The sequence below is a fragment of the Diceros bicornis genome, chromosome 10 (genome assembly GCF_020826845.1).
Source record: "Diceros bicornis minor isolate mBicDic1 chromosome 10, mDicBic1.mat.cur, whole genome shotgun sequence".
In the NCBI taxonomy this organism is placed as follows: domain Eukaryota; kingdom Metazoa; phylum Chordata; class Mammalia; order Perissodactyla; family Rhinocerotidae; genus Diceros; species Diceros bicornis.
In genome coordinates this window covers 54,375,599-54,400,871 of record NC_080749.1, presented here as the reverse complement: position 1 = coordinate 54,400,871, position 25,273 = coordinate 54,375,599, and the positions used below count along the sequence as shown (strand labels likewise).

Sequence of the window (25,273 nt, the reverse complement as noted above, 5' to 3'; positions counted from 1 at the left end):
TAAATAAATAAATAAAATCTTAAAAAAAAAAAAAAAAAGGAGCTCTTCTATACACTCAATTTCTGCCAGAAAAAGTTTCCCCCCAACGAATGGATAACACTTAACAGCTACTATATCTAAAATTATCTTTTGGTAGCTAAATTTGTAGCTCAATAATACAAATTCTTTACTCAGTAGAATAAAGGTAATCCTTTAAAGTTAGTATGATGAAGTAAATTGTATTTTCCCATAGAAAAATACATATTAGAAATACATAATTTTTAATGACTAGACCACAGCAGCTTCATAGCAGGCTAAGTATTATACCACAAAGAAAGATTACATCTCACAGGAGTGAACACTTTCAGTGTTGGGATCTACCCATTATTTCTCCTCCACCATAATTTTAGTTCTTTCTACCCAAATCTCAGGAACTGCCCAAGACACTCATCTTTTGATAAATATTTAATAAACATTTGTTGAGTACCTACTACATGATAAGGGTATTTGAATCAGAGATGGTTTTGCTCTCAAAGACTTCTTGGTCTTATGAGGGGAAAAACTAAAACATATAACTACCAGTGGCAGGTATTACTTGTTATGATCAAGGTATGTAGCCAGGTCTATCAGAAGTTCTCAGAAGACTGTTTGGTTCTAATATCTCTCTTCCCAGGCTAGGAGAGCATGCATGGGCTCTTGAGTCTTCAGAAGTTAACTTAACCTCCTTGAGTCTCTTTATTTCTAAAATACCTGCTATGAACAGCTAACAGACATACTGTACTGAGCACTGTGCCTGGCACCTAGGAGGTGCTCAACTAACTCTAGTTTCCCACCTTTGGCACATATTTAGAATGTTGGATTGAGCACTGTTGAAATCATGTGTTATCAGCCGGTACTTTCATCTGACAACACTTCCAACAAACTTTCTTAAATTCAAGGCACAGGATTCCATAAAACAATGTTTCTTATTTGGCCAGCTACGCACATTTACAATCCTACAGGTTGAGTTCACCTACAGTGAGCCATGCCTCTCATTTTGGTTCAAGTCAAGTAGCTCACCTCCTCTCCCCCATCGTTGGGCTGCACCCAAGTGCACCTGGAACTCTGGGTGGCTTAGGTCTACAGACCAGCCCCACTCTCCAAAATTCCCAATCTCCTACCTTCCTCCATCCCTGTAATTAAGAATTACTGCACTTTCTGGAAATCTATTTTAACCCAAGATTTAGGCATAACAATACTAATTACAGCATTACTCATAATAGCAAAAGGTTGTTAACAATCCAGATACCCCAAGATTGGAAATTGTTTAAGTATGGACCATCCATATAAACAAATACTGGAGAGCCATTTAAAATGTTTTGATATTCTTAACGCTAAAGAAGTTGTACATCTAGGATAAATGCTACCACATAAAACAAAATGCAAGGGAGATTGAAAAAACCAAAATGTTAGTGACTTTAGCCTTGAGTGGGTGTCTCTTTTGTTTCTTGCTCTTTTCTTCTAACAAGTCTTTTATCACCTGAATAGTATAAAGTTAATGCCACGCCAATTTCTCTGCAACCACGAGTCCATTCCTTACACATTCCCAAGATCCCCAGCTCCCCACTGCCACTCCAAGCTTTAGTCCATCCTCCACTGTATCACAGCAACACCTCCTTTGAAAATCTTGCCCTTCTCCTCTGCTCCTTCCTCAACCTTGTAGTTAGCAGCCTTCTCCTACCCACAGGACAACGCCCTGCAGTTAAAAGCCTCAGGGCTTCCAGCATCTATGCTGGATGATCCAACACCCGGGTTTCCTACTATCCCCTCCCAATCCCTCCTGACACAAGGCCTCAGCCCCTCCCAGCCCTGCCTGTCTCCTTACTCCACAGGGTTTCTAGGTGAGCCATCTCAGCTCGGCTTGCCCCACACCCAAGATGCCCTTGTTCTCACGGACAGGACCTGATTAACAACCCCCTCTTCTACTTTTCTGACTCCTAAGGCAGGCAAGCTCAACTTAGTTTAATAAAAAAGGATAAAGGCCTCTCCCTGGAATATTCCAGTCTAGCTCTGCCACCTTAGCTATTTGCCATTGGGCATTTCTCTCAACTTGTCTGGATTTACTTCCTCATCCTTGAGATACTACCCCATAAATGTGTTGTTAGTAATAACATAACATTTGCTTTCACTCCCCTCAGGACTTGCTATCACTTTCCTCTCAGAACCTAATACTCTCGGGCTGCTGCAAAGCACTGATATCATACTCCATTCCCCTGGTATGCAAATGACCCAATTTTCTACCTGACTTTGAGCCATCAGGCGCTCCCTCTCACTTTTTCTTCTGAAAGTAAAACAAAACACAAGTAAACCTCTCCTGCAGCACTGACGACTGCCTTCGCCTCTCTTCATTACGAAACTACTGAAGTCTACTCTAGTTTCTATTTCATTTCTCAACCCCTTAGTAGGTGGAGTTCAAGGTGGATACCATCTCCACCTCAAGGAACCCAGGCTGGAGAAACAAAAATAATTCCTGTAGCTTGACTGCCCTGACACAACTTTTCACATCTAATTGTCAGAACTCGAGTTCTCTCAACTCTAAGGATGGTGGAGCTTTGCAATGGGGTGTGTGGGAAAAAGTATGGGGCCCCCACACAGTCAAGGCTGAGACTGAGCAACTGATCTGTTTCCTTCTTGTAAGATGGGAGCCATTACAAAACTCGTGGGCCCATCAATGCTGTAAAATGTCTGGTAACGAGAAAGTGCCAGTTACTTTTCCTCTCTTCATTCCTACTCAGAACGTTATTTTTAGGTTTTTGTCTTAGTTCCTCCACTAGACTGTAAATCCTTTAAGGGTAAGGCCTCAGAATCAACTGTTACTAGTCAATATTTTTAATGAAAACCACATTAGTTCCACTTCATAATATTAAAACACGGTAACACCAAAAATGTTCCAAACCACCACCAATTTTGACTAACTCTAAAAACTTAAGCATCCCCATTACACCTAAAGGGTTGGATTACATTTGGGTTCTTAAGATTCTAAGAGTTTATGAAAGAAATACCCATTTCTTTTGGATCTGTACAGAACACCAGTTGCATGACTTCATTTAGCTTCGTCTCCTCCCCAGACGAATACGTATGGGCTAAACATGGTTTCCCAGATAAGTCTAGAGCAGGAGTCAGCAAACTTCTATAAAGTGCCAGATTGTAAACATTTTAGGCTTTGTGGGCCACACTATCTGTCACGTTTTTTTTTTACAACTCCCTAAAAATGTAAAAAAACACACTTAGTTCACGTGCCATATGAATATAGGCCGCAGCAGGATCTGGCCCACAGGCTGTAGGTATGCCAACCTTGGTCTAAAGAATTGGGTTCTGAGAGCTTTTAAACCATGCCTTGTCTTTTGATTCTCAGTCCTGGAACAGGCCTCAAGGCACAGCATGCCTTTAATAAGTATTCAAATGGTTGATAAAAACAAGCCAGGTATTGTGAAATCGCTGTTAGTTCTTGGGTTGGCAAATGGTAAAGTAGAATAAAACATTGTAAAACTTCATTGGCACGTACCATTTTCTATCTGGCAATGGAGCTGTCTTAGCAGATTTTCTGATCACAGCTGTTAGTTAGTCCTATCACCAAGCGAGGCCCTAGTTCACAAGAGCTGGCCCCTGACCTCCAGAAACATAAGCCAAAATGGAGACTCTAGAAAAGGCAGAAATGGTCTTCTATTTTTTTTTTTTTAAAGATTTTATTTATTTATTTCCCCCCCCCCAAAGCCCCAGTAGATAGTTGTATGTCATAGCTGCACATCCTTCTAGTTGCTCTATGTGGGACGCGGCCTCAGCATGGCCGGAGAAGCGGTGCGTCGGTGCGCGCCCAGGATCCGAACCCGGGCCGCCAGCAGCGGAGCGTGCGCACTTAACCGCTAAGCCACAGGGCCAGCCCATGGTCTTCTGTTTAAATACGAGAAAAAATTAGGATTCAGAGCAGTAAGATTGAGTACTAAAGATGAAAAAAAAAAGTAGACAAGCTAGAACAAATGTTTTATTATTAAAATAAAAAACTTTGTATAAAAGCATTACAGATCAAAAGCTCTATTTACATTTATTGATTCAAGATCCAATTATGCATCAAACACAGAAAAGGCACAGCCAATGGGGTGCCCATGCAAAGTACACATACAGACACTTAAAGAGTCCACCTCTACCAAACGATTGATTAATGCAAAAAAGGGGGAAGGGGGGATGACACACGAAATCTGCCCAGAAACTCAACAGGCAGTAATGTCAAGTTAACAAACTGCTGAAAGTCACCCATCTCCAAAAAGGCACTTCTCATTATTCTAAAAGTGCTTAAAACCTGAACATGAACTCTGCGCCTAGCTTATAATTTCTTTGAGAAAGCAAAAACTGCAAAGAATTGTAGACTAGTATTAATATCAATTTTCCATGCAAAGTGATCAAGAACTTATTTGAAATACTTCACATTATGAACTGAAATAAACTTGGCAAACTACAATTATACTGAGGTTTTATACCATGAACTCAAATCAGCCTTTCCTAAAGCCTCACCATCCTACTTCCCCAGGCTGTCTTTTCTACAGTGATTTCAAGTCCAGCATTGCCCACAACCCTTTGGGTCATGACTGTGTGACAAGATGCAACGTATAATTTCACGGTGGAAGAAACAGCAGCAACTAAGTCTCAACTGTGACAACTCATATAATAAGCATAAAACATGGAATATTCTCATGAGAGGCATCTAAAGTAATATGCTCCACTTTCCAACAGTTACCTAATTTTTCCACATGGTTTTAAGACTTTTGTGCCTTATGTTAAAAAATGTCAACTAGTACTAACACTAAATCATACTCGTTTTCGTGTAAACTAGTTAGGGCTGTTGTCTGGAATTCAATAGATGTAGTTAGTTAACACCACTACTGGGTTTCTAAGTGCTTGGTTTTATGGGTAGATTCCAGGGCTATTTCAACACCAATTAAATCAAACATGTTTTCATAAAATTTTCATTTAAGACTCCAGAAACTAAATGGTGGGAGAGAACCACTGGAAATAGAGGTGGGTGGTATGTGGTGAGGGGTGGCATGTGGCGGGTGGGGGAAAGCGAAGGAGAAATTGCGGAAGGGCAAAGTAGAGCTAGCAATATACCTCCATGATGCTCAGAAACACTAGCACGTCTAATGAGATTAACTGGATTTGAGTTTCCCATAAAACAGACCGACCATCACATCACTTGGGTTTCCATCACATGACGAAACTGAAAACTTCAACAAGGAAGATTTGCGCAGTGGAAGGCAGGTAGCGGATCTTCCAGATATTATGCTTGCATTTCAAATTCCTGTTTCAGACTGAAAGAGACAAGGAAACACATCAGGATGTAGTTTTTCAACCTAAGAATTCTCTTTTGAAAGCCTAATTCACTCCTAAAAATGTTTTTATTGAGTTATATATGTGGTCAAGTGCACACCTCTGAAGTGTAAAACTTGAATTTTTATACACACACATGCACTCGGGTCACCACCACCCAGATGAAGATATAAAATGTCTCCAACACTCCAAAAGACTCCCAATGTGCCCTTTCCAGTCAATAGCTGCACCCCCTCACCCAGAGATAACCACTGTTCTGACTTCTATCATCTTTTTATTAAAACACATAAATGAATGTAAGATTTGGATGTGGAAAAGAGAAAAACAACCAGCCATTACCTTTTCAAGTAAGCATGCACATTCCCAAAGCCATGGTATTTGGCTAAATACACAAGGACCCCAGTCGCACACCGCCCATCTCGCTGCCGACAGAAACTGCAGTTGCAGATTCCACGACAAGGTGGGCAATGCCAGTTCTGAAGGAAAATTGTGAAAAGGCACCATTAAATCAAACCTTACTTCCCCCCTTACCTTATCTACTCTTATTTCACCTCTTAAGGGGGTATTATCAATTGCATTTAAATCTTTATCTTTTTTTGGATTAAAAAACAAAAAACTTAACATGGTTAATATCCATTAGTCAGGCCTAATGTTCCCTGGGAAATCCAGCGAAGTTACACAGCAACTACCAGGGGTAAATGGAGAACCAACTTCCCCTGAATGGCCAGGCCCGAGCACTCTGGAAGTGGCTCACACCTACCCGGCACCAACACAACGAATTCACCTGCATCCCCTGAGATGAACGCCCCACAACACTAAGGGCTCAATCCTTTCACTGATGCCCTCTTTCTGGCCCTGTTAGCTCGTGGTTGACCTTCAAGCCCACAGGACCACCCCTTTAGGCACCTACTGGATCGAGCAGAGCATCCTTGACCTCTTCACCGTAACGGTTTCGAAGGCAGGGACCGCAGAACTGACCTCGAACGCCCCAGCACTCTGGGTTTCTGCAGTTTGTTTTGGTATCAATAGTTTTCTGGCGGCACTGGTGACAAGTAGATCCCTACAAATAATAGGCAAATAAGAAGGAAAAAACCACTGCTTTTTGTAGAGAAAAATGGTGTAAACAATGTCGGTCTTTGTGGGGAGAGACTGACATTGTGTCTTTGAATCCTATTTCACATCTACCTATGCAACTATATGGAAGGGCATGAAAACTATCTCAAGCACAGTGGCTTCATTCAAATATTAACAGTCAGCCCTCGTATCTGTAGGTTCTCCATCTGCGGATTCAACCAAAAGAGGATCGAAAGGCCTACTATGGTTGTGTCTGTATTGAACACGTACACACTTTTTCACCTTGTCATTATTCCCTAAATAATAAGTATAATAGCTACTGACACAGCATGTACATTGTATTAGGTATTATAAATAATCCAGAGATGATTTAAAGTATACGAGAGGATGTTCGTAGGTTATAGGCAAATACTATGCCATTTTATATATGGGACTTGAGCATCCGTGGATTTTGGTATTGGAAGCAGGGGGTGGGGGTCCTGGAACCAATCCTCTGCGGATACCAAGGTACGACTATATTATGAAAACTACTTTTCTTCAAGAAAAGATCTTATCATGCAAAAAAACCCTGCCCAAATCCTTTTTTATCTTGAGCACACCACCATATCCCCAGCACCTATCTATGTAGACACACATAATAGATACACAGTAAATATATGTTGAATGAATCAATTTCTTTTTTTTTTTTAATTTTATTTATTTATTTGTTTCCCCCAAAGGTCCAGTAGATAGTTGTATGTCATAGCTGAACATCCTTCTAGTTGCTGTATGTGGGATGCGGCCTCAGCATGGCCGGAGAAGCCGGTGCGTCGGTTAGCGCCCGGGATCCGAACCAAGGCTGCCAGCAGCAGAGTGCGTTCACCTAACTGCTAAGCCATGGGGCCGGCCCTCAATTTCTAAATTAAGAGAAAAGATTTAATGCTACTAAGATTTACCAAGAGGGCTAAATCCAAGGATGCTACAAAACTCTCTTCTCTTATACGAAAAAAACAGATAGGCACACATCCCATTGCTAAGACCTTTAGAACATCAGCAAAACTCAAAAGGACAGAAGCTATCCTTGCTCTCTCATAGACGTTTACATTTTCAGACACAACTTAGAGGCTCTTACCAATGAACGGTTGTATATCTTCTCTCGAGAATTGTTGCAGATGTTCTCCAAATCCTCCTCTGTGATTTCTTCCACTGGGCGAATTACATGTGGAAGGGTCATGGATCCGGGGCGACGACCTCGGGGCATGTCATCTCCCTGCACGACAAGAAGCATGGAACAGTGTTCTTACTGGCTCTCCCCAGCTCTGAATCTCAGATATTTCACTGTAATTTCTCCACAGAGAATTCGACCTGGAAACTTTCTTCCAGCTTATAGAGAGGCGGCAAGTCATAAGTTTACTAAAGATAATGGGACAACATCATGGAGATGCTTCCTACAATTAAGATGAAGAAAACATTGACTCTCTCAGCTGCTCACAAAAATCATCAAATAAGTTTATGTGACATTAACAATTCGGGACAGTCTGAAAAGAATATTTAATATGGATCATTTGGTGTGGAGGCTACGTCTATACCTGTATTGCGTATATGATACTGGGCCTACAAAAGATGAAAAACAGACGAGCAAGCACAAATGTGGAAAACTCACGTTCACGTAGCCATCCATGGCCTTCCTCTTCCTCACCAACATGAACTTATCCTCCTCCTCTTCCTCCTCCTCCTCCTCTGTGGGTAGAGCGCTATGGGACCCAAGAATCTGGGACCTTGACCTGGTAAGAGGACGAGCTCTCCGTTCAGGGTTTCTTCTGGAAGCAACACCTGGGAATGTACGTCTTCGGGGTGTCTTTGATTGCTAAACAAAACACATATGATGGAACCCATTTATTCCAGAATGAAAAGAAGTAGCACCTTCTCCTTAAGGATTTTTTCACTTAAGTAAAAAGAGAGCTCCATTTTCTACTTTCTTTGTCCTTTCTATAATGCATGGACAATAAGCCCCAAGATGATACAGCCATTGTAATTCTGCTTTTGTAACACCTAGCCTGGTTTCTCTCAAACTGAGAGACGATCTACTAATTTTTCTATTTAATAAAGGTTTAAGAATGGATCTCATTTTCCAAAGAAAGCTTTTCTACAACATCTCTTGAGCCCTGAAACATACTCACTGTTTCTATATTGCACAAGAGAGAAATGTATGTATGGTTTTCCTTCTTCATTCCTTGCTTGTTTCTTCCCTTTCTCCTCAGGGAGAGGTGGGGAAAGGAAGTCTTTTGTTTTATACCACAGCAGACACACCAAATTCCCCTGAGTTGCACCAGCTTAGTTCCTCAGAATATAATCACATATATTAGGCCATGACTTGGTTAAGAAAATTGTTTTCTCCTTCTTTTTTCTCATTCTCAGATTTTAAAAACATCTTTTCTTACACATCTATCTACCATGTAGGAGGAATGTGCTGATGCTGGGGATATAGAACAAAAAATTTTCAGTCTTTATTCCCTACCTTGAAGAGGCTTAGTCTAGCTGGGAAGAAGAGAAATAACCAATCAAAAGGGGTCTGAGCACACATGAGGAGCTCACAGGAGGAGGCCACACTGCCCTGGGATGCAAGGAAGGGCTCCCAGAAAGTTTCCTCTATTTCCTCTTAGTCTGTCTATATGACCACACAAAATAAGGAAATTGGATTTTAAAATATCATTAACAAATCTACCTTAGACCTGCCCAAAATACTACTACACAAACAAGGATTTGCACTTACTGAACTGGGGCCTGGTAGGGAACGCCTTCCAGGGAATGAGCCAGGGAAGCCTTCTAATTCTGACATAAGTTTTGCAAGCTAAAAAGGGAGGAAATTCAACAGAAATTATTGGTGTAGAATCGCTGCTGAAAATGAACAACTTCTGGAAATTACAGTAGCACATCTCAAAGAGTTTCCTATTTCCCCTGTATATTTACCAAGACTTCAACAGGATTAAAAAAGAGAAAAGTTAGTTTAGGGAAAGAAATAGTTTTTTTTTGTGAGGAAGATTAGCCCTGAGCTAACATCTGTTGCCAACCCTCCTCTTTTTGCTGAGGAAGACTGGCCTTGGGCTAACATCCGTGCCCATCTTCCTCTACTTTATATGTGGGATGCCGCCACAGCGTGGCTTGATAAGCAGTACGTAGGTCTGCGCCTGGGATCCGAACCTGCAAACCCCAGGCCGCCAAAGCGGAGCGTGTGAACTTAACCACTACGCCACTGGGCCGGCCCCAAGAAATACATTTTAAAGCACATATTATGAAGACTTCAGAGCTACACTGAACATAATTCTTAGGACACAGACAGAAGCAATAAGTGGCTTAGAGAAAAGCTGGGAAGAGTTAGTTCTAACACATTCAAAGTCAGATACCTACCATTGCTTTGTTTTGCTTTATATTTAAAGCTCTTTTCTCCAAAAAATTCATGCCATTTTCATCTTCTGAATCAGAACTGGAATCGGTCACAGAATTCTCCGAGGGTTCAGGGGGCGCTGCTCTTTTGTTGGCTGCTCCCCTGGTGTTTCGAGTTGGAAATTTCATCGCCACTCGGAGAGGTCCGGCACTTCTGCACTGACTGCGGGTCCTACAGCCTGCACGGTCTGACTGCACTGACTGCAGTCGCTAGTCAATCAGAACAATTGAGTCGTTAATGACCTGTTGATGGCTGGACAGGCTGCACCAGCATGACTATAAAATCCCTCCTGAACAAAAGACACTTCCATCAAATAAATTTTAATTGAACACTTTTATTGTCAATTTTAATTGACAGCTCTGGGTAACAAAACCAGGAATTACAAATACAACCATCTGAGTATAGTTTAACTAACGTAGCCTATCTGGGACACATAGTTACCTTCATAGCCCCTAGGCCAGTCGTTCTGAGCCAATCTTTTAACTGTGAAAATACAGCTCCCTTTTTAATTTCTTTACAAGTAGATCCTTATAGCTTTATGTATTTCAAAAGAATTCCTACATGAACAAATATGTGTTCTCCCATAAACATGGTTTCAATGCTTATGGCAATATTAAACTATATTAAAGATGTCTCAATGCTCTAATCCACTTTTAAAAAAAAATGTGGTAAAATATACATAACATAAAATTTACCATTTTAACCATTTTTAAGTGCACAGGTTGGTGGCATTAATCATATTCACACTGTTGTGAAATAATCACCACTATCCATCTCAACGGAATACTATTCAGCAATAAAAAGCTGTCAAGTACTGGCTCATGCTAAGTTAAAGAAGCCAGTCACAAAAGACCACATATTGTATGGTTCCATTTATATGAAATGTTCAGAACAGGCAGATCTATAATGATAGAAAATAGACTGCTGGTTGCCAGGGACTGAGGGTGTTGGGAAAGGACGAAAAGTGACTATTAATGGGTACAGGGTTTCTTTGTGGCATGATGAAAATATTCTAAAATTGATTGTGGTGATGGTTGAGAAAAAACAAACAAAAAACCAGAGAGAGAAGAAAACATATTACTCATAAAGTCCCAGAAATGGAAGACATTTTTTAACATTCAAAAATTTCCTGGGGCCGCCCAGTGGCGCAAACGGTTAAGTGCACGTGCTCCGCTGCAGTGGCCCGGGGTTTGCCGGTTCGGATCCCCGGCGCACACTGATGTACTGCATGGACGTACCGCTTGTCAGGCCATGCTGTGGCGGCGTCCCATATAAAGTGGAAGAAGATGGGCATGGATGTTAGCTCAGGGCCAGTCTTCCTCAGCAAAAAAAAAAAAAAAAAAAAGAGGCGGATTGGCAGATGTTAGCTCAAGGCTGATCTTCCTCACAAAACAAAAGAAAAAAATTCTTAAATCCCCACAGCTTTTAGTACTTTCCATGTACTTTTAGTGTGCATGAATTGAGAGAATATAAAATGACAAAACTTTTATGAGTTCTTAAGACTTTTAATTGATTGGCATGTTATTAATCACAACAAACAGCATCTATAAAGAACTGAAACATTGCCAGAAATGATTCAGGCTTCTCTATTCAATGTTTGGGTCACATCCAGATTTGTAGACCAGCCCCAGCAAAATCTCAAATACGCACTGATTTAGACCGACATCACTTATTAGAGGAAAATTCTACATCACCATGAAGACAGATAGTGATAAAACACACTTTGGCCAGGCACTCTCACTTATGTTACTGTCACTCAAGTGTGGTCCCAGGCAGTGGACCAGTGTCAGACCGCAATGAGCTGAGGAGCATGCCCCTGACTGCAAAGCAACACACTGCTTCCTTTGTCAAGAAAGTCTTGCTAACAAGAAAACATCCGCAGAACTAAACAGTATGCTCAGGGAAAGTGGGACTGAGGTGCAGCAGCAGCAGCAGTAGCAGCAGTGGCCTGAGCAGGACAACAGGTTAAAGGTAAGCCAGCATGCACAAGAAAAGCTGACCAAGGAGCAAACGTGGAAGCAGGAAGGGCCCTACTTGTCATTATCCGCACTCAGGCTCCTGTAGCTGAGTTATCACTGGTTTCCCAGAGGCGGGCATAGACCCACTATGGGAACCAACATTGATCAAAGGCCTGCTCTGTGCCAGGTACCGGGCCGGGCACCTTGACTTAAACATGAATATGGCTAATCTTGAAGCCATGTGTGCTTCCTCTGATGAGGATGGATTTCTGTGGCAACGGAAATCTGGAGGTTGGCCAACTTTACCTTACCAGTTTCCAGGATTTTCAGAGCCTACAAAGCATTCGAGCTTTACAAGTAGGACTACATTAGTAAAAACTGCTTTGAAACATCAAGAAAACACTCTTAAAATCTTAAAAAGATCCACAAAATCTTCTGGCATGACTCAAATAAAAATTACAAGAAAAAAAATTGTTTTGAAAGCAAGCATGTCATGCCTCTAAATGTATCTTTACTCTTGATATTGGTGAAATTCTCAAACTCACCATTCCATCTTGTATCTCACTCTCTGAGAAACCGCAAAACGATTCATCGTCAGAGTCGGCATGAAAAATACTGGCCAGCTCGTTAGTGACATCTGGCCTTGGTTTCTGTAAAAATCCACAATGGTCTAACACATCTTGCACCTCACTTTCTGAAAAGCCGCAGAAAGATTCATTATCAGAGTCCTCATAAAAAACATTTGCCAGTTCTTCACTGATATCTGACCTGAATTTAGGTTTCTGTAAAATAAATAAATAAATGTGGTTGTGCATTTTTTTTCCTTTTTTCAAGAACCAATTTTCCATAAACCGTGCAGAGAGCAAATCACATTTACAAGTGCACTACAAGAGAATAGCTTTTGTTACAAAGAAAAATGGTTCAGAGGTTTACAAATGATTTCTGAGTTGTTATGGCAAATCATCAGGCATGTTAGGTTAGGCGACATTTCAAAAGGATAGAATAAGTAGCTAATCTACCTCCAACAATTACTACCTAGAACCACAGCAAAAAGTGAAATGAAATTACAGTGCATACTGTATTTTCATAACGGCTGTACAGAAATGTAGGCAAAAAGCAAGCAGTTTTAATCACACACAAAGCATTTGGGGCATTTTGAGCACTGCAGACTCAATTCTGTTTATTCTCAGGCAGCACTTACCGTGTTTGCAAAATTATCAGAAGCAAAGCTGTCACAACTGTCATCAGAGGATGACGGGGTTTCCATGGAAATCAACTTCACATATCTGAATTTCTTGAAGTTCTTCTTTACTCTGCCATCCTTTTGCTGCAAATGGAAACGGCAATACTATTAAGTGGGATGCTTACTACAGTATCTAACTAAAGATATCATTTTTGAGTTTAGTAGGTTCAAACAGCAGAGCAGATATGCCCATTTCTTATACTCTATCTAGACAAAGGAGGATTTGCAATTGCTACAAAGATTTTTTCAAAACTAGGTAAAATCCTAAAAAGGAATCCTTTTGAAGGAAAACTGTAATGATATTTATCCATTTATTCAAACATCTGTAGGGCCACCCCTTGAACCCACCTTAGGAGCCCCCAAGCTTTTAGCATTATACTGAGCTCACAAGGAGTCTAATGCTAAGCTTCTAAAATCTGCCCTTTTCAAAAAAATTAAGACAGTACTTCTAAAAGGAAATTTCAAAAGTACAAAAAATGGTAGAGTGATTTCTCTCCTCAGGCAAAATCAAGCTAATGACATCTTTTTATGTAAGCTTTGGGCTATGTACTGTGATGCTAATTTCCCCAAACTACAAAAACTGGGCAGCACCTCTACTTCAAGATGGCAGGCTTTCAAACAGGCCTTCTTCCAATCAGGAGGGGTGCAGTGATTTCGCCATGAGTCCTTACAAATCAAATATATCAACCCAGTGAACAAACGTACAAGGAGCCAAGTTAAAGGTCAAATAGTACTCCAATCTCACGTAGAATGCCCGATCCCACCTCCCGGCCCTCTTAGCTTGGCATTCAGCTCTCGCTGCAGTCCCCTTGCTATACAAGTCTTCAATTTTTAGAAGTCCTTTCATAAGGCACAAATTACTTGTAAATATGAAAATGCTTCCTTCATTCATAAACACTGAACAGCCTGGCACTGCTCATCAGAAAATGCAATCAGCATCTATCTCATGCAAAAAAGATAGCAGTTTCAGCCATTTCTTAATATTTAATGAAGTTTCTTAAACATAGCAGAAGTGACTCCTTACACTGAAAACTTTGAAAGGGCAAGCTCTGCTCTGGGTCCCACAAAACACTGCCAGGATGTGAGGCATCAGGTGAACAGAACATTCTTGACCTTCCTTTTACACCTAACATTATGCATTTCATTTCAGTCTCTTGCAAATAAAATTATTTTCATGGTGATGATACCCAACCACCCTATGCTCCTAAGCAGACTCCATTCAATCATCTTAGAAGTTTTTGTCTTTTGTATTTTTGGAAAGGCAGGAAAATGTGATACAATAGGTAGAGCTACTACTTATTTAAAAGGGATCTCAGGACTGGCCCCGTGGCTTAGCGGTTAAGTGCGTGCGCTCTGCTGCTGGCGGCCCGGGGTTCGGATCCCGGGCGCGCACCAACGCACCGCTTCTCCGGCTATGCTGAGGCCACATCCCACATACAGCAACTAGAAGGATGTGCAGCTACGACATACAACTATCTACTGGGGCTTTAAGGGGACAAATAAATAAATAAAATCTTTAAAAAAAAAAAAAAGGGATCTCAGAAACTCCATTTTTCAGATGAGGAAATTCAAGGCTCCAGGAAGGTGAAATAGATTGCGTAAGATCACAGGGCCAGAAGGAGAACCCAAGTGTGCAATCTCCTAAAACAGCAGTGCTCCACGCATTACCGCAAGAATTATCACCATTTACTCTTCAATCTACCTGCAAGCAGTCAGAGACGCAAGACAGCCTCAAGACAGGCATTCTATTGGAAGCTGTTGGAGAAATAAATGCTGGGCTTTAACAAGTCAGCACAAGCTAAGAGTTAGTCACCAGGGAAATGTATGCCTGGAGGGGAAAACATAGAAAGAAGCAAGGCAAAAGGGCAGGGTTGAGATGAACTTCTCCGGCAGGTAATAAATAATACTGGCATTTACTAGGTGTTTTTTTTTTTTTTTTTGTGCCAGGCACTAAGTGTGCTTTCACATTGCTATGTTTAATTCCTGGCAACAAAGGTGCTATAATTATTCCCACTTAAGAGATGGGTAAACTGAGGCTCAGAGAGGTGAAATGGATTACTCAAGTCACACGATGGCCCAAATTTGAACCCAGGCCCGTCAGATTCCAAGCCTAGCTACCCATGGCTTTCTTCATCTTGAAAGCCAACGCCAGTTCCAGCTGGGAGATCTGTCTCTGAAACCACGCCCTCACCCCCCCCCTCCCCCAGAACCCCAGCCTCCTCACGTGTGTCCCTTACCCCTGACATTTATTTTAAGCGTGTCACTTTCTTCCTTTTCACCCAACCCCCACCTTCTAACCTCTTCTGAGGCAGACCCCACGTTCCGGTTTCCGTTAAAGCAAAAAGCAACGTTCCATTCAAGGCAACGTCCTGCAGCTGCGAGTAAGGTTGGGGGTGGGGAAGGGAGTGGGAAAGGAGCAAATGGTCGGCGAACATTTTGGACCACCAGGTCTTTCAATTGCACTTAATCACCACCTGGGACTAGAGACGCTTCCCCCGATGTGCGCAACACAAGTTCTAAAGAGACTGGTTTGCAAGACCTTTACACTTCAAACCCACCGACCCTCAGTGGTTAGAAGAGGCAGCCAGGGTGGCTGGGGCCAAAGCGTGTGGGGAGCGCACCCAAGGGCCCCCCAAAGCGCGCGGGTGGAGCTGCGGGGGCCACCCATCCGCCCACAGCTGCGCTCAGGAAAGGGCTGGGCGGCTGCAGAACAAACTCCCAAAGAGTGGGGAGGGCGACGCTCCCCTCCGCGCCCCACCCGCTGGGCTCGGGCAGGCAGACACAATGGGGGACCGGCCAGCCCCAGCCGCTGTCCGGCCCCCGGCGCACGTGCCCCTCGGGCGCACGTGGCCTCGGGCTCCCCTGCGCTGCCAACCATCCTGCAAACAGCTCCAATCGCCGAATCGCCCGCACGCCGGGTGCGCACGCCCAGCGGGGACGGCCCCCTGGCCCCGAATTACTCGAAGTGCACAAAATCTGGGGCTTGCCTAAACGGGCGCCGCCCAGGACGGCCACCAGTTGATAAGCAGCGCTCTGTCGGGGAGTTGGAGGGAGTCGGCCCGCGCCCAGCACCCACCGCGCCCGCCCCTCGGGTTCGCCCGCCCAGCCCTCACCGGCCCGCGGCGAGTGTCCATGCTGGCGGCGGGCGCCCAGGTCGGCGCGCGGAGCGGGGAAAGCGGAGCAGCCGCACGCGCCGCCGTCCCACCGAGCAGGAGGAGCCGGAGCCGCGCGGCCGGCGGGCGGGGCGCGCAGACCCGGACCCCGAGGGGCGGGGCTCGGGCCGGCTTTCCCGCGTTGGGGCGCAGGTCCTGCAAGCTGAGGTAACGGCCCCCCCGGGCGCGAGACCCGCTCAGCCCCGGGAAAAACACTGGCCCCCCAGATATCCTGAACTAAGTGATAGCCTTGGAGTCCCCTAAAATCCGGCTTGGAAAAGTGGTGCTTTTAGGGCTCCAGGACCGCTCTCTTTACGTTGCTGCACGGTCCTGAGCGAATGGCGCGAAAGTGGTTCGTATTGCCCCGGGGTTAGCAGGCTGATTTGCATGAATTCCGGGGCTGGCAGAGGAAAAGTAGAGATGGGGGAATGGAGAGCAGCGCGAGTCACGCCGGTCTCGGAACTTAGCACTTTCATTGCGGCGTGCGGTTTACAGTATTAAAAATTATTTCAAAGAATCAAGCACGAACTCTACGCTTGATTAGCTCAGTCACTGTCCCTGGCTGTAGCGTCTTTTATCTAGTAACCACACTATTATCTGAATCAATAAAATGAGTTAAATCCTAATCTTTCTTTGCAGAAAGCGCGTAAAGCTGAGTTGTTTTACATGAGACTTGTGGTTTTTAAGTGAGAAAAACGGCACTGCTGTTGGTTAAGACTTATCTATGGGATAATGAAGTCTTTAGAGATTATCTGTATTAATACGGTCTAGCGATCCTTTCTCCCGTCAGAATTTAGAATTACCTAAATCAGAACGAACGTGAGATAGTTTTCGTCGCCCTTTTAATCAAACCTGACATTACGACGAAATAAAGAGTGAGGCTTTTTTATTTTTTATGAAGAGCAGGGAAAAAAGTTGCTTTTAGAAGAAAAAGTCAAATAAATTGGGTTGTTTTAAAAGACCCTAATTATAATCTTACATTTAAAACGAGCGCTTGAAATGAAAACATTCGAATTTTCCCCCTTCACAACTTTCTGTCCGGAATAATTTCTTTGCAGTAAGAGAGCATGCGTGAACACACTGCGTTCCTCTTCGGATGTATTGACTACAAAAACTTTTGAGCAAGTAGTAATGCACGAGAACAATGGGTTGGAAGAATTGGAAGGAACTTGGTCGGAGTCTTTGAGCCTTTCTAAAACACGCCTGCCCACGGTCACTGCCACAGTGCAAAGGACAAAGAACTCACGGTCTGGAAGGTAGGCGCCAGGAGAGGCTGTTGGTCTGTCTGGCGAAATTCCTGGCAGTAGCGGGGGCCCTGAATCAATATTTGTTGAGTAAACAACTACATGAATGGTGAATGAACTAAAATTGTCGTTAGTGCTGTGTCCTTGGGAATACAGTCTTGTGCCACTAAAATTAAATATATGAGAATCTGGAATTGTGAAACACATAAAGTAGGGGAAGATTAAGTCACTTTGCTTTTGAAAGGTTCTGTTAGGAAAATTCTTAGTTCTCTGGGGCATTAGAAAAGAATTTACATATCTTTTAAGGTTGAGATCCCTGGTCTGTCAGTCTTTTTAGTCATCAGGAAAAGACAAATTAAAACAGAGATACAGTTACACTCAGACTGGCGAAAATTAAAAAGCCTGATAAGATAAAGGTGTTGGTGAGGATATGAGGAAATCTCTGCAATGATGTTAGTAGTGTAAATTTTTACTGCAGAGGGCAATTCAGGAATATTTAGTAAAACCCAGCAAAACCACATCCAGATGTATACTCTAAAACAGAGTTTTTCACACTGCAGCTTAGAACCCACTGGTGAATTGTGAAATCAGTTTAGCAGTTGCAACTAGCATATTTTCTTCTTCTGTCTTTCTTTTTGAAATAGAATAAAAAATATGAGTAGCAAGTCTGAGTATTGTTTCCTGAAAGTTTTGTGTGACTTTTGTGCGTTTGTGTGCGTGCTGTATAAAATGTGTATTTCATATTGTGCTTCACCATCAACAAAGTTTTCAAGGTACTGTCCTGGAGAATGTGCCTAATGAGTCTCGTACTGGCGCTCTCTCATTTATTCGTTCAGTCAAGGATTGCCAATGCCTGTTACACCAGGCACTCTCCTGAGTCCTGGAGACAAAAAGGCTAGGGAGTTTACATTCCAGTGGAGAAACAAAAGTAAACAAATAAGCTCATTTCAGGTGTGATAACTTCTGAGAAGAAAAATAAAAGCAGGGTAAAGGGGTAGGAAATGAAAGAAGTACTAATTTAGATAAGAGAAACAGGAAAGGCTTCTCCCAGGAGGTGTCATCTCCTCAGGAACCAAGGGAGGAAGCCAGAGGAAGATGAAGAGTGCTGGCTTCAAGGCAGAGGGAACAGCTGCTTCAAAGGCTCTAAGGCAGTGAACAGAAGCAGCCCAGTCCGCTGGACTGTAGAGAACTAGGGAAAAAGAGGGAGAGGGGTCGGATCACATGGGGACTTCCTGGCCATGGGAGGAGCTGTGGGTTTTATCCCAGGTGTGATAGGAAGGATTTTGATGAAGGAAAGACCCAATCTGACCCTGTGGACTGTGTGAACTGTAAACTGAAGGGGAGCAAGATGGAAGCTGGAGACACTTAGGAGCCTCTGGAGGAGAAAAGGATGGCTTGGACTGGGGTAGTTGTGGGATGAGGAGAAGGGGTCAGATTTAAGATATATCGTTTTGAAGGTAGAGCTAATCAGACCTGAGGGATGGATGGTTCGTTCTTATTAGCATCGTCTATCATAGTAAAGTATTGCAAACAACCTAAATGCTCGTCAGAAGGGAAATGGATACATGAGCAGTGGTATATTCATACGATGGAACAAATGAATGGCATAGCTTATTTGCATCAATGAAGATAAATCTTAATGTTGAATGAAAAAACCAATTGCAAATGTTCTGTAAACCTTATGCAAATCTTAGAAACAAAACATACATAAGTTGTGAAAATGTAAAAACGTGGACAAGCAGGGGCAGGCCCAGCGGCATATGGTTAAGTTCTCGCACTCCGCTTCAGTGGCCCAGGGGTCACAGGTGCGGACGTCCGCACCGCTTATCAAGCCATTCTGTGGAGGCGTCCCATATACAAAACGGAGGAAGACGGGCACAGATGTTAGCTCGGGGACGATCTTCCTCAGCAAAAAGAGGAAGATTGGCAATGGATGTTAGCTCATGGCCAAGCTTCCTCATACACACGCAAAAACACATGGACAAGTATAATGGGCTAGTGGTCAACCCTGAGGAGGGAAAGATGGAGGAGAGGCAAAGGTGAAGCCTTTGACTCTATCATTAATGCTTTCTCTAAAAATAAACGGTATGAAGCTATGGCAAAGTGTTAAATGTGGGTACATGAGTGTCTTTTTATATTTTTACTTTCTGTGGTGTTTTTTCTGTATTTGAAACATTTTATAATGAAAAAAACTTTAATTTTGAAACATTTGTCCTGTCAATCAAGATATATATATTTGTAGTGTTCAAGATGCCATCCCTTTACAGGGTCCTGTAAATGGGAATGCAAGTTCGTCTTGCAATTTTAGGTGCCTCATAAAGGTTTTAAGTCACTATGTTAATCATATACTGGTAAATATGTTCATTTTGAATGAAAGACACAAAATGAGTAAGAATGGAAATTCAGTGTGCAGGGAATGATGAGGGCCCCGGCCACAGCAACAGATCATAGGGAATGATATTTCCTAAGCACGTGCCTGACAGATGCAGACAGGGTCTGGTATGAGGGCTGCAAACACAGCAGGAACTCAGTCAATACTGATTACCAACTAGAAGGACTGTAGATGGAATTTTAAATCTGTAGAACATTCTAACATCCCATCTCCTGTTAAAGAACTTTGAATTCCCCAGGCTATTATGAACTTTAAGGACTGTTGTGTGTTGTCCTCTAGTTTTTATTCACTTTGCACAAAGAATTCCATTTCCTATTATTAAGTTTGAAACTTGACCCTGAGGTTCTGAACACTCAGCACTTGTATGAGGAGGTGAGCCCAAGTCAAATTGAATTCAATATGATTGGTTTTAGGACAAAGAAAGCTACAACTAATAAGACGTATCATTTTTAGATGCGATTTCAAAACAAAGCTGATGTCCCAGGAGATGTGCTGCTCTAAGTCGCACACACCCTTCCTTTTCTGGGACGATGTAACCTGAACCCCAGCGTCTCTGTAAACCGGAGACGTTCAATACACCATACACAGCCCAAGACAAAGGGCTGGAAAGAGTTTTCACTGTTTGTGGATACAGACAGGTTGCATTCTGTCAGGTCACATATATCTATTTTCAATAACCCCTTAATTATAGACTTACCTCCCCAGTGCCTGCTTTCAGGACGCACAAAGGCTAAAAACATAAAGGGCCTAAAGTTACCCTTCCATTGCCAGAAGCCGCTCTCTGGGAGGGCCCCGCCCATTCCCACCCTGGTTCAGTTTAGTCCACAAATCCTACCACTCCAAACTATACTGGTATGTTTGCTTTTGATCCTATGTCAACACTGTTTTAAGTAGGTCGGTTTGCTGACATCTGATACCTGATTAGAGAAAGGAATACGGAAACATGAATGCAAATCTGGCCATTTTTAGCAATAGGAAATATTTGTTTTCTCATGGCTAAGCATTGTTCGTTGTGAAATATTTAACAGCGAGTGTTAAAGCATTATTAAATGCAGAATGAGATAAAGTCAAGTTTTAATTACTGATTCAGTCAGTTCCAACATTATGGAAGCTGAATTATAACTGTTACCTGACTCTGCCTACCTTTTACCATCCACAACTCCCCTCTAACTTATTCTCCTTCCATGACTTTTTAATTTGCACCTGGCAAATTTTTTTTTATGAGGGTGCAGATATCTCTTCAATATAGTGATTTTGTTTCCTTTGGATTTATACCCAGAAGTGAAATAGCTGGACTATATGGTAGTTCTATTTCTAATTTTTTGGGGAACCTTCATACTGTTTTCCATAGTGGCTGCACCAATTTATATTGCTACCAACAGTGCACAAGGGTCCCCTTTTCTCCACATCCTTACCAACACTTGTTAGCTCTTGTCTTTTTGGTGATAGCCATGTCATGATAATTTAAAAAACACAGGAAGGGGGCCAGCCTGGTGGCATAGTGATTCAGTTCATGCACTCTGCTTCAGTGGCCCAGGGTTCGCAGGTTTGGATCCCAGGCGCAGATCTGTGCACCGCTCATCAAGCCATGCTGTGGCAGCGTCCCACATATAAAGTAAAGGAAGATAGGCACGGGTGTTAGTCCAGGGCCAATCTTCCTCAGCAAAAAGAGGAGGATTGGCAACAGATGTTAGCTTAGGGCTAATCTTCCTTACCAAAAAAAAAAAAAAAAAAACCCCAGGAGGGAAAAAGACTAGAAAGACACAAGGCAAAATGTTAGTAAAGATTTCTTCTGGGATGGGGGAGCTAGCAGTGATTTTTCTTTTGTTTCTTTTCACTTTCCTGTTCTTTCCAAATTATCTAGAATGAGCACAAATGATTTTGAGAACCACAGGAAGAAAATACAAAAGAGTGGCTCCTTGTCCTTAAAATAACAACAAAAAAAAAACCCAAAGGAAGAGAGGCTGAGGCAGTGATGGAGAGGATGAAAGACTAGGGGGAGCAGTGGGTGAGGGAGCAAGAGAGGAAGCTGGGGTCAGGGGAAGTGACACACACACACACACACACACACACACACACACACGTTGGGGGCAGCCAGCTCTGAAGTGCTTCCCATCATCTTGGGGGCGGTCCTGAGCAAGCCCTGCACAGCCATCCCCCTGGGGGCTCTCAGGCCAGCAGCAGAGAAGTCTTGGTGATCAGCTTCTGGTTTGAAGGCATCTGGCAAGATTTTTGTTTGTTTTTTATTCAAGAGCTTTTTGTTTGTCTTTAATTTGAACATCTATCCCTCTGGAAACAACTAGTGTGTACCAAAAAAAGGTATAAAAAATCTCTGTTCATTGCGTAGGCAGCTTATTCTAAACTGTCCTAGTTATGAGTTTTCCAGGTCATTGATTTCTTCTTTAGATCTGTTCCTTTTAAGGAGCTCTTTGGAAAGAGAATTGTTGCAGAGACAGGGAGTTTACCTATTAGCTAGAAAGAGACTTATGGAGTGTCTGTAGATTGGTTAATTTCTAGAGTGAACAAAATTCAAGATATTGGTGGGGGGCCCTAGGGAAGAGCCCAGTCTGCACAGTGACCCTTAGAATTCAAAACCAGTCCATTAGCAGTCCTCAAAAAGTTACACATAGAATTACCCTATGATCCATCAATTCCACTGATCAAATGGCAGCATTTCAGCTTTTTATTTTATCTTTCTGGGAGTCCCCAAAGGTAACCCTATGAAGAGTAATGTCTCATCCTAATCGACTTGTTTTTTGTTTGGGTTTCTTTGGTGAGGAAGATTGGCCCTGAGCTAACATCTGTGCTGATCTTCCTCTTTTTTTTTGTATGTGGAACGCCGCCACAGCATGGCTTGATGAGCGGTGCGTAGGTGCACGCCCGGGGTCCAAACCTGCGAACCCCAGGCCACTGAAGCGGAGTGTGTGAACTTAACCACTACCCCACCAGGCCGGCCCCCTAATCTAGTTGTTTTTAAAAACAGCTTTCTCCAGTTTTCAAATATAAAGCATAAAGGCCACTGTGGGCTGATATTTTCTCTATCAGTCACTCTGGAATTTCATGTATCCCAGCCCACAGAATTGATTAAACAAAAGAGACATTGACAGAAACCTGAAAGCTTATTACTCTACTTTCCCTTTCCTTAGGCTTTCAGAAAAACAGTTGGTACCACACCCAGGACACCTGTAGTGGGTTGAATGGTGGCCCCCTCAAAATATATGTCCTTGTCCTAATACCCAGACTCTGTAAATGTTACCTTATTTGGAAAAAGGGTCTTTGCAGATGTAATTAGATTAAGGATCTTGAGATGAGACCATCCTGAATTACCCAAGTAAGCCCTAAACCCAATGATAAGTGTCCTTATAAGAAACGTTAAGTGGAGAAGTCACAGACACAGAGGAGAAGGTCATGAGAAGACGGAGGCAGAGATTGGAGTGAGCAGCCGCGAGCCAAGGAATGAAGACAGCTACGAGAAAAGCTGGAAGAGGCAAGGAACAGAATCTCTCCTTGAGCTTCTGGAAGGAGCACAGTCCTGCTGATACCTTGATTTCAGACTTCTGGTCTCCAGAAATGTGGGAGAATAAATTTCTATTATTTAAGTCATCAAGTTCATGGTAATTTTTTACGGCAGCCACAGAAAACTAATACAACACCATTGGCTTCCAGTCTCTAATCTGAAAAAGAGGAGTCCAAACAGAACCAGCTCAACCATCCTAGAGATCGGATTGCCGTCAAACTCTGGTGACAAACTAGACTAGATCTTTCAGACTCTTACCATGCAAGGCAGTAACAAGAATAACTAGGCTTTATCAATTTCCAGCTAGTACTGGTGACTTATGGAGCCAGGGCTATGGACTGAGTGTTTGTGTCCCCCGCAAAATTCATATGTTGATGTCTAATCCCCAGTGTGATGGTATCTGGAGTTGGGGCCTTTGGAGGTAATTAGGTGGAACCTTCATGAATGGGATTAGCACCCTTATACGAAGAGGGTTGCTTCCTCTCTCTGCCCTCCGTTATGTGAGGGTAGAAGGAAAAGAGGCATCCGTAAACCAGGAAGCAGACCCTTACCAGATACCAGATCTACTGGCACCTTGATCGTGGACTTCACAGCCTCCAGAACTGTGAGAAATAAATGTTTGTTGTTTAAGCCACTCAGTCTATGGTATATTTGTTATAGTAGCCTAAATGGCCAGTTTTTACCGTTTCTAATTTTTCCAGATTTTGGATAATTCTCCTTAATGCTGTCCTAAGCAACCCAGCTTGCTTATTGCCATTTGGTATCTTCTGCTTCCTCGTAACATTGACTCACAGCAAGCTTTTGTCTGCCATGGACTCAGAGCATCGTTTGCCTTCAGTCTTATCCTTGACCAGCGTTATCTGTTGGTATTAACAAGAGATTAACTAAACCGAGAGGAAGAAAATGATTGGTGTAAATTCATCTGGTGTATGTGTATCCGGGGCTGCTAAGGGATTATGAAGCAGCGGCCCTATGTCAGGTGTCCACTCCGCAGTAGCTGGAGCAGGGAGCATTATCACGTCGTATCGAACACGGTGTTCAAGCAGCTGGGGCTGGGTGTTCAGGCGCTGTCAGGACAGTGTAATGGTAAAGAGTGAGGGCTCTGCCTGAGTTCAGATAGTAGCTCTGCCACATCCACCACATGTTTTACGACCTTGGGCCAATTAATCTCTTTCTATCTCAGTTGTATTATCTTTTCTATAAAATGGAGATAAAAATCCAAGCCTGCCTCATAGGGTTGGTGAGGATTAAATGAGTACATGTCTGGCATACGGTAAGTACTCAATACATTTTAACTATTATTAGGGCTTAATCTGCCATTTAATTTTTTGTTTTGTTTTTTCGGTTCTGTTTTATTTTTTCTGCCTTCCTGGGGGTTATGTGAACATTTTTTAAAATTCCATTTGATTTTTAGCATATCTCTTTGTATATCTTTATTAGTGTTGGCTGTAGGTATTACGTTATCATACTTGACATCACAATCTACTGATGTTTTCATTTCACAAGTTCAAGCTATTATTATTGAGCTTAATAAGCACATACCTTTGCCCATTCCACAGTTCCAAAGATGCCCGAGACTAACATGATTCAAATACAACTTTTCTAATCATAAACTCACATTCCTGTTCCTAAAAAACCTCCTAAAATCATACCCAGTTACTATACCTAGAGATGCTATCATGTGGCAGTATGAAAGGTGCTTCTCAGTCTTAGAGTTCACAACCTCTAGCAACATCCATCCCGTCTCCAGCTCTGCTACAATTCCTTCTGGCCATTTTACAACCTCTGGAATAAATGGTACCTTTAACCACCATCAACATTGCTGATATAGTATTCAAATATTTGTTAAATATTTATTACAATATTTACATATATATTAAAGTATATGAAAGTATTATAGTATTTAAGTATATTAAATATGTATCTATT

The 25,273-nt window shown here is 42.6% G+C and overlaps 1 protein-coding gene across 3 annotated transcripts in view; it reads right to left on the bottom strand.

The window, feature by feature from the left end:
* Positions 1-3,987: 3,987 nt before the first annotated feature.
* CDCA7 (cell division cycle associated 7) overlaps positions 3,988-25,273 on the bottom strand; it is a 33,540-nt gene continuing 12,254 nt past the window's right edge. Inside the window, exons 1-10 of one of the 3 annotated variants that reach the window (XM_058549272.1) lie at positions 16,153-16,231; positions 12,998-13,123; positions 12,342-12,578; positions 9,802-10,047; positions 9,167-9,244; positions 8,057-8,260; positions 7,526-7,663; positions 6,251-6,400; positions 5,680-5,816; positions 3,988-5,321 (exon numbers count right to left, since the gene is read on the bottom strand). In XM_058549272.1, the coding sequence (XP_058405255.1) occupies positions 5,291-5,321; positions 5,680-5,816; positions 6,251-6,400; positions 7,526-7,663; positions 8,057-8,260; positions 9,167-9,244; positions 9,802-10,047; positions 12,342-12,578; positions 12,998-13,123; positions 16,153-16,173 (1,368 nt within the window). In that variant the 5' untranslated portion in view covers positions 16,174-16,231 and the 3' untranslated portion in view covers positions 3,988-5,290. Of the gene's footprint in view, positions 5,322-5,679; positions 5,817-6,250; positions 6,401-7,525; positions 7,664-8,056; positions 8,261-9,166; positions 9,245-9,801; positions 10,048-12,341; positions 12,579-12,997; positions 13,124-16,152; positions 16,232-25,273 lie in introns of those variants that run through there. The other 2 variants (XM_058549273.1, XM_058549274.1) reach the window with 2 other exon arrangements.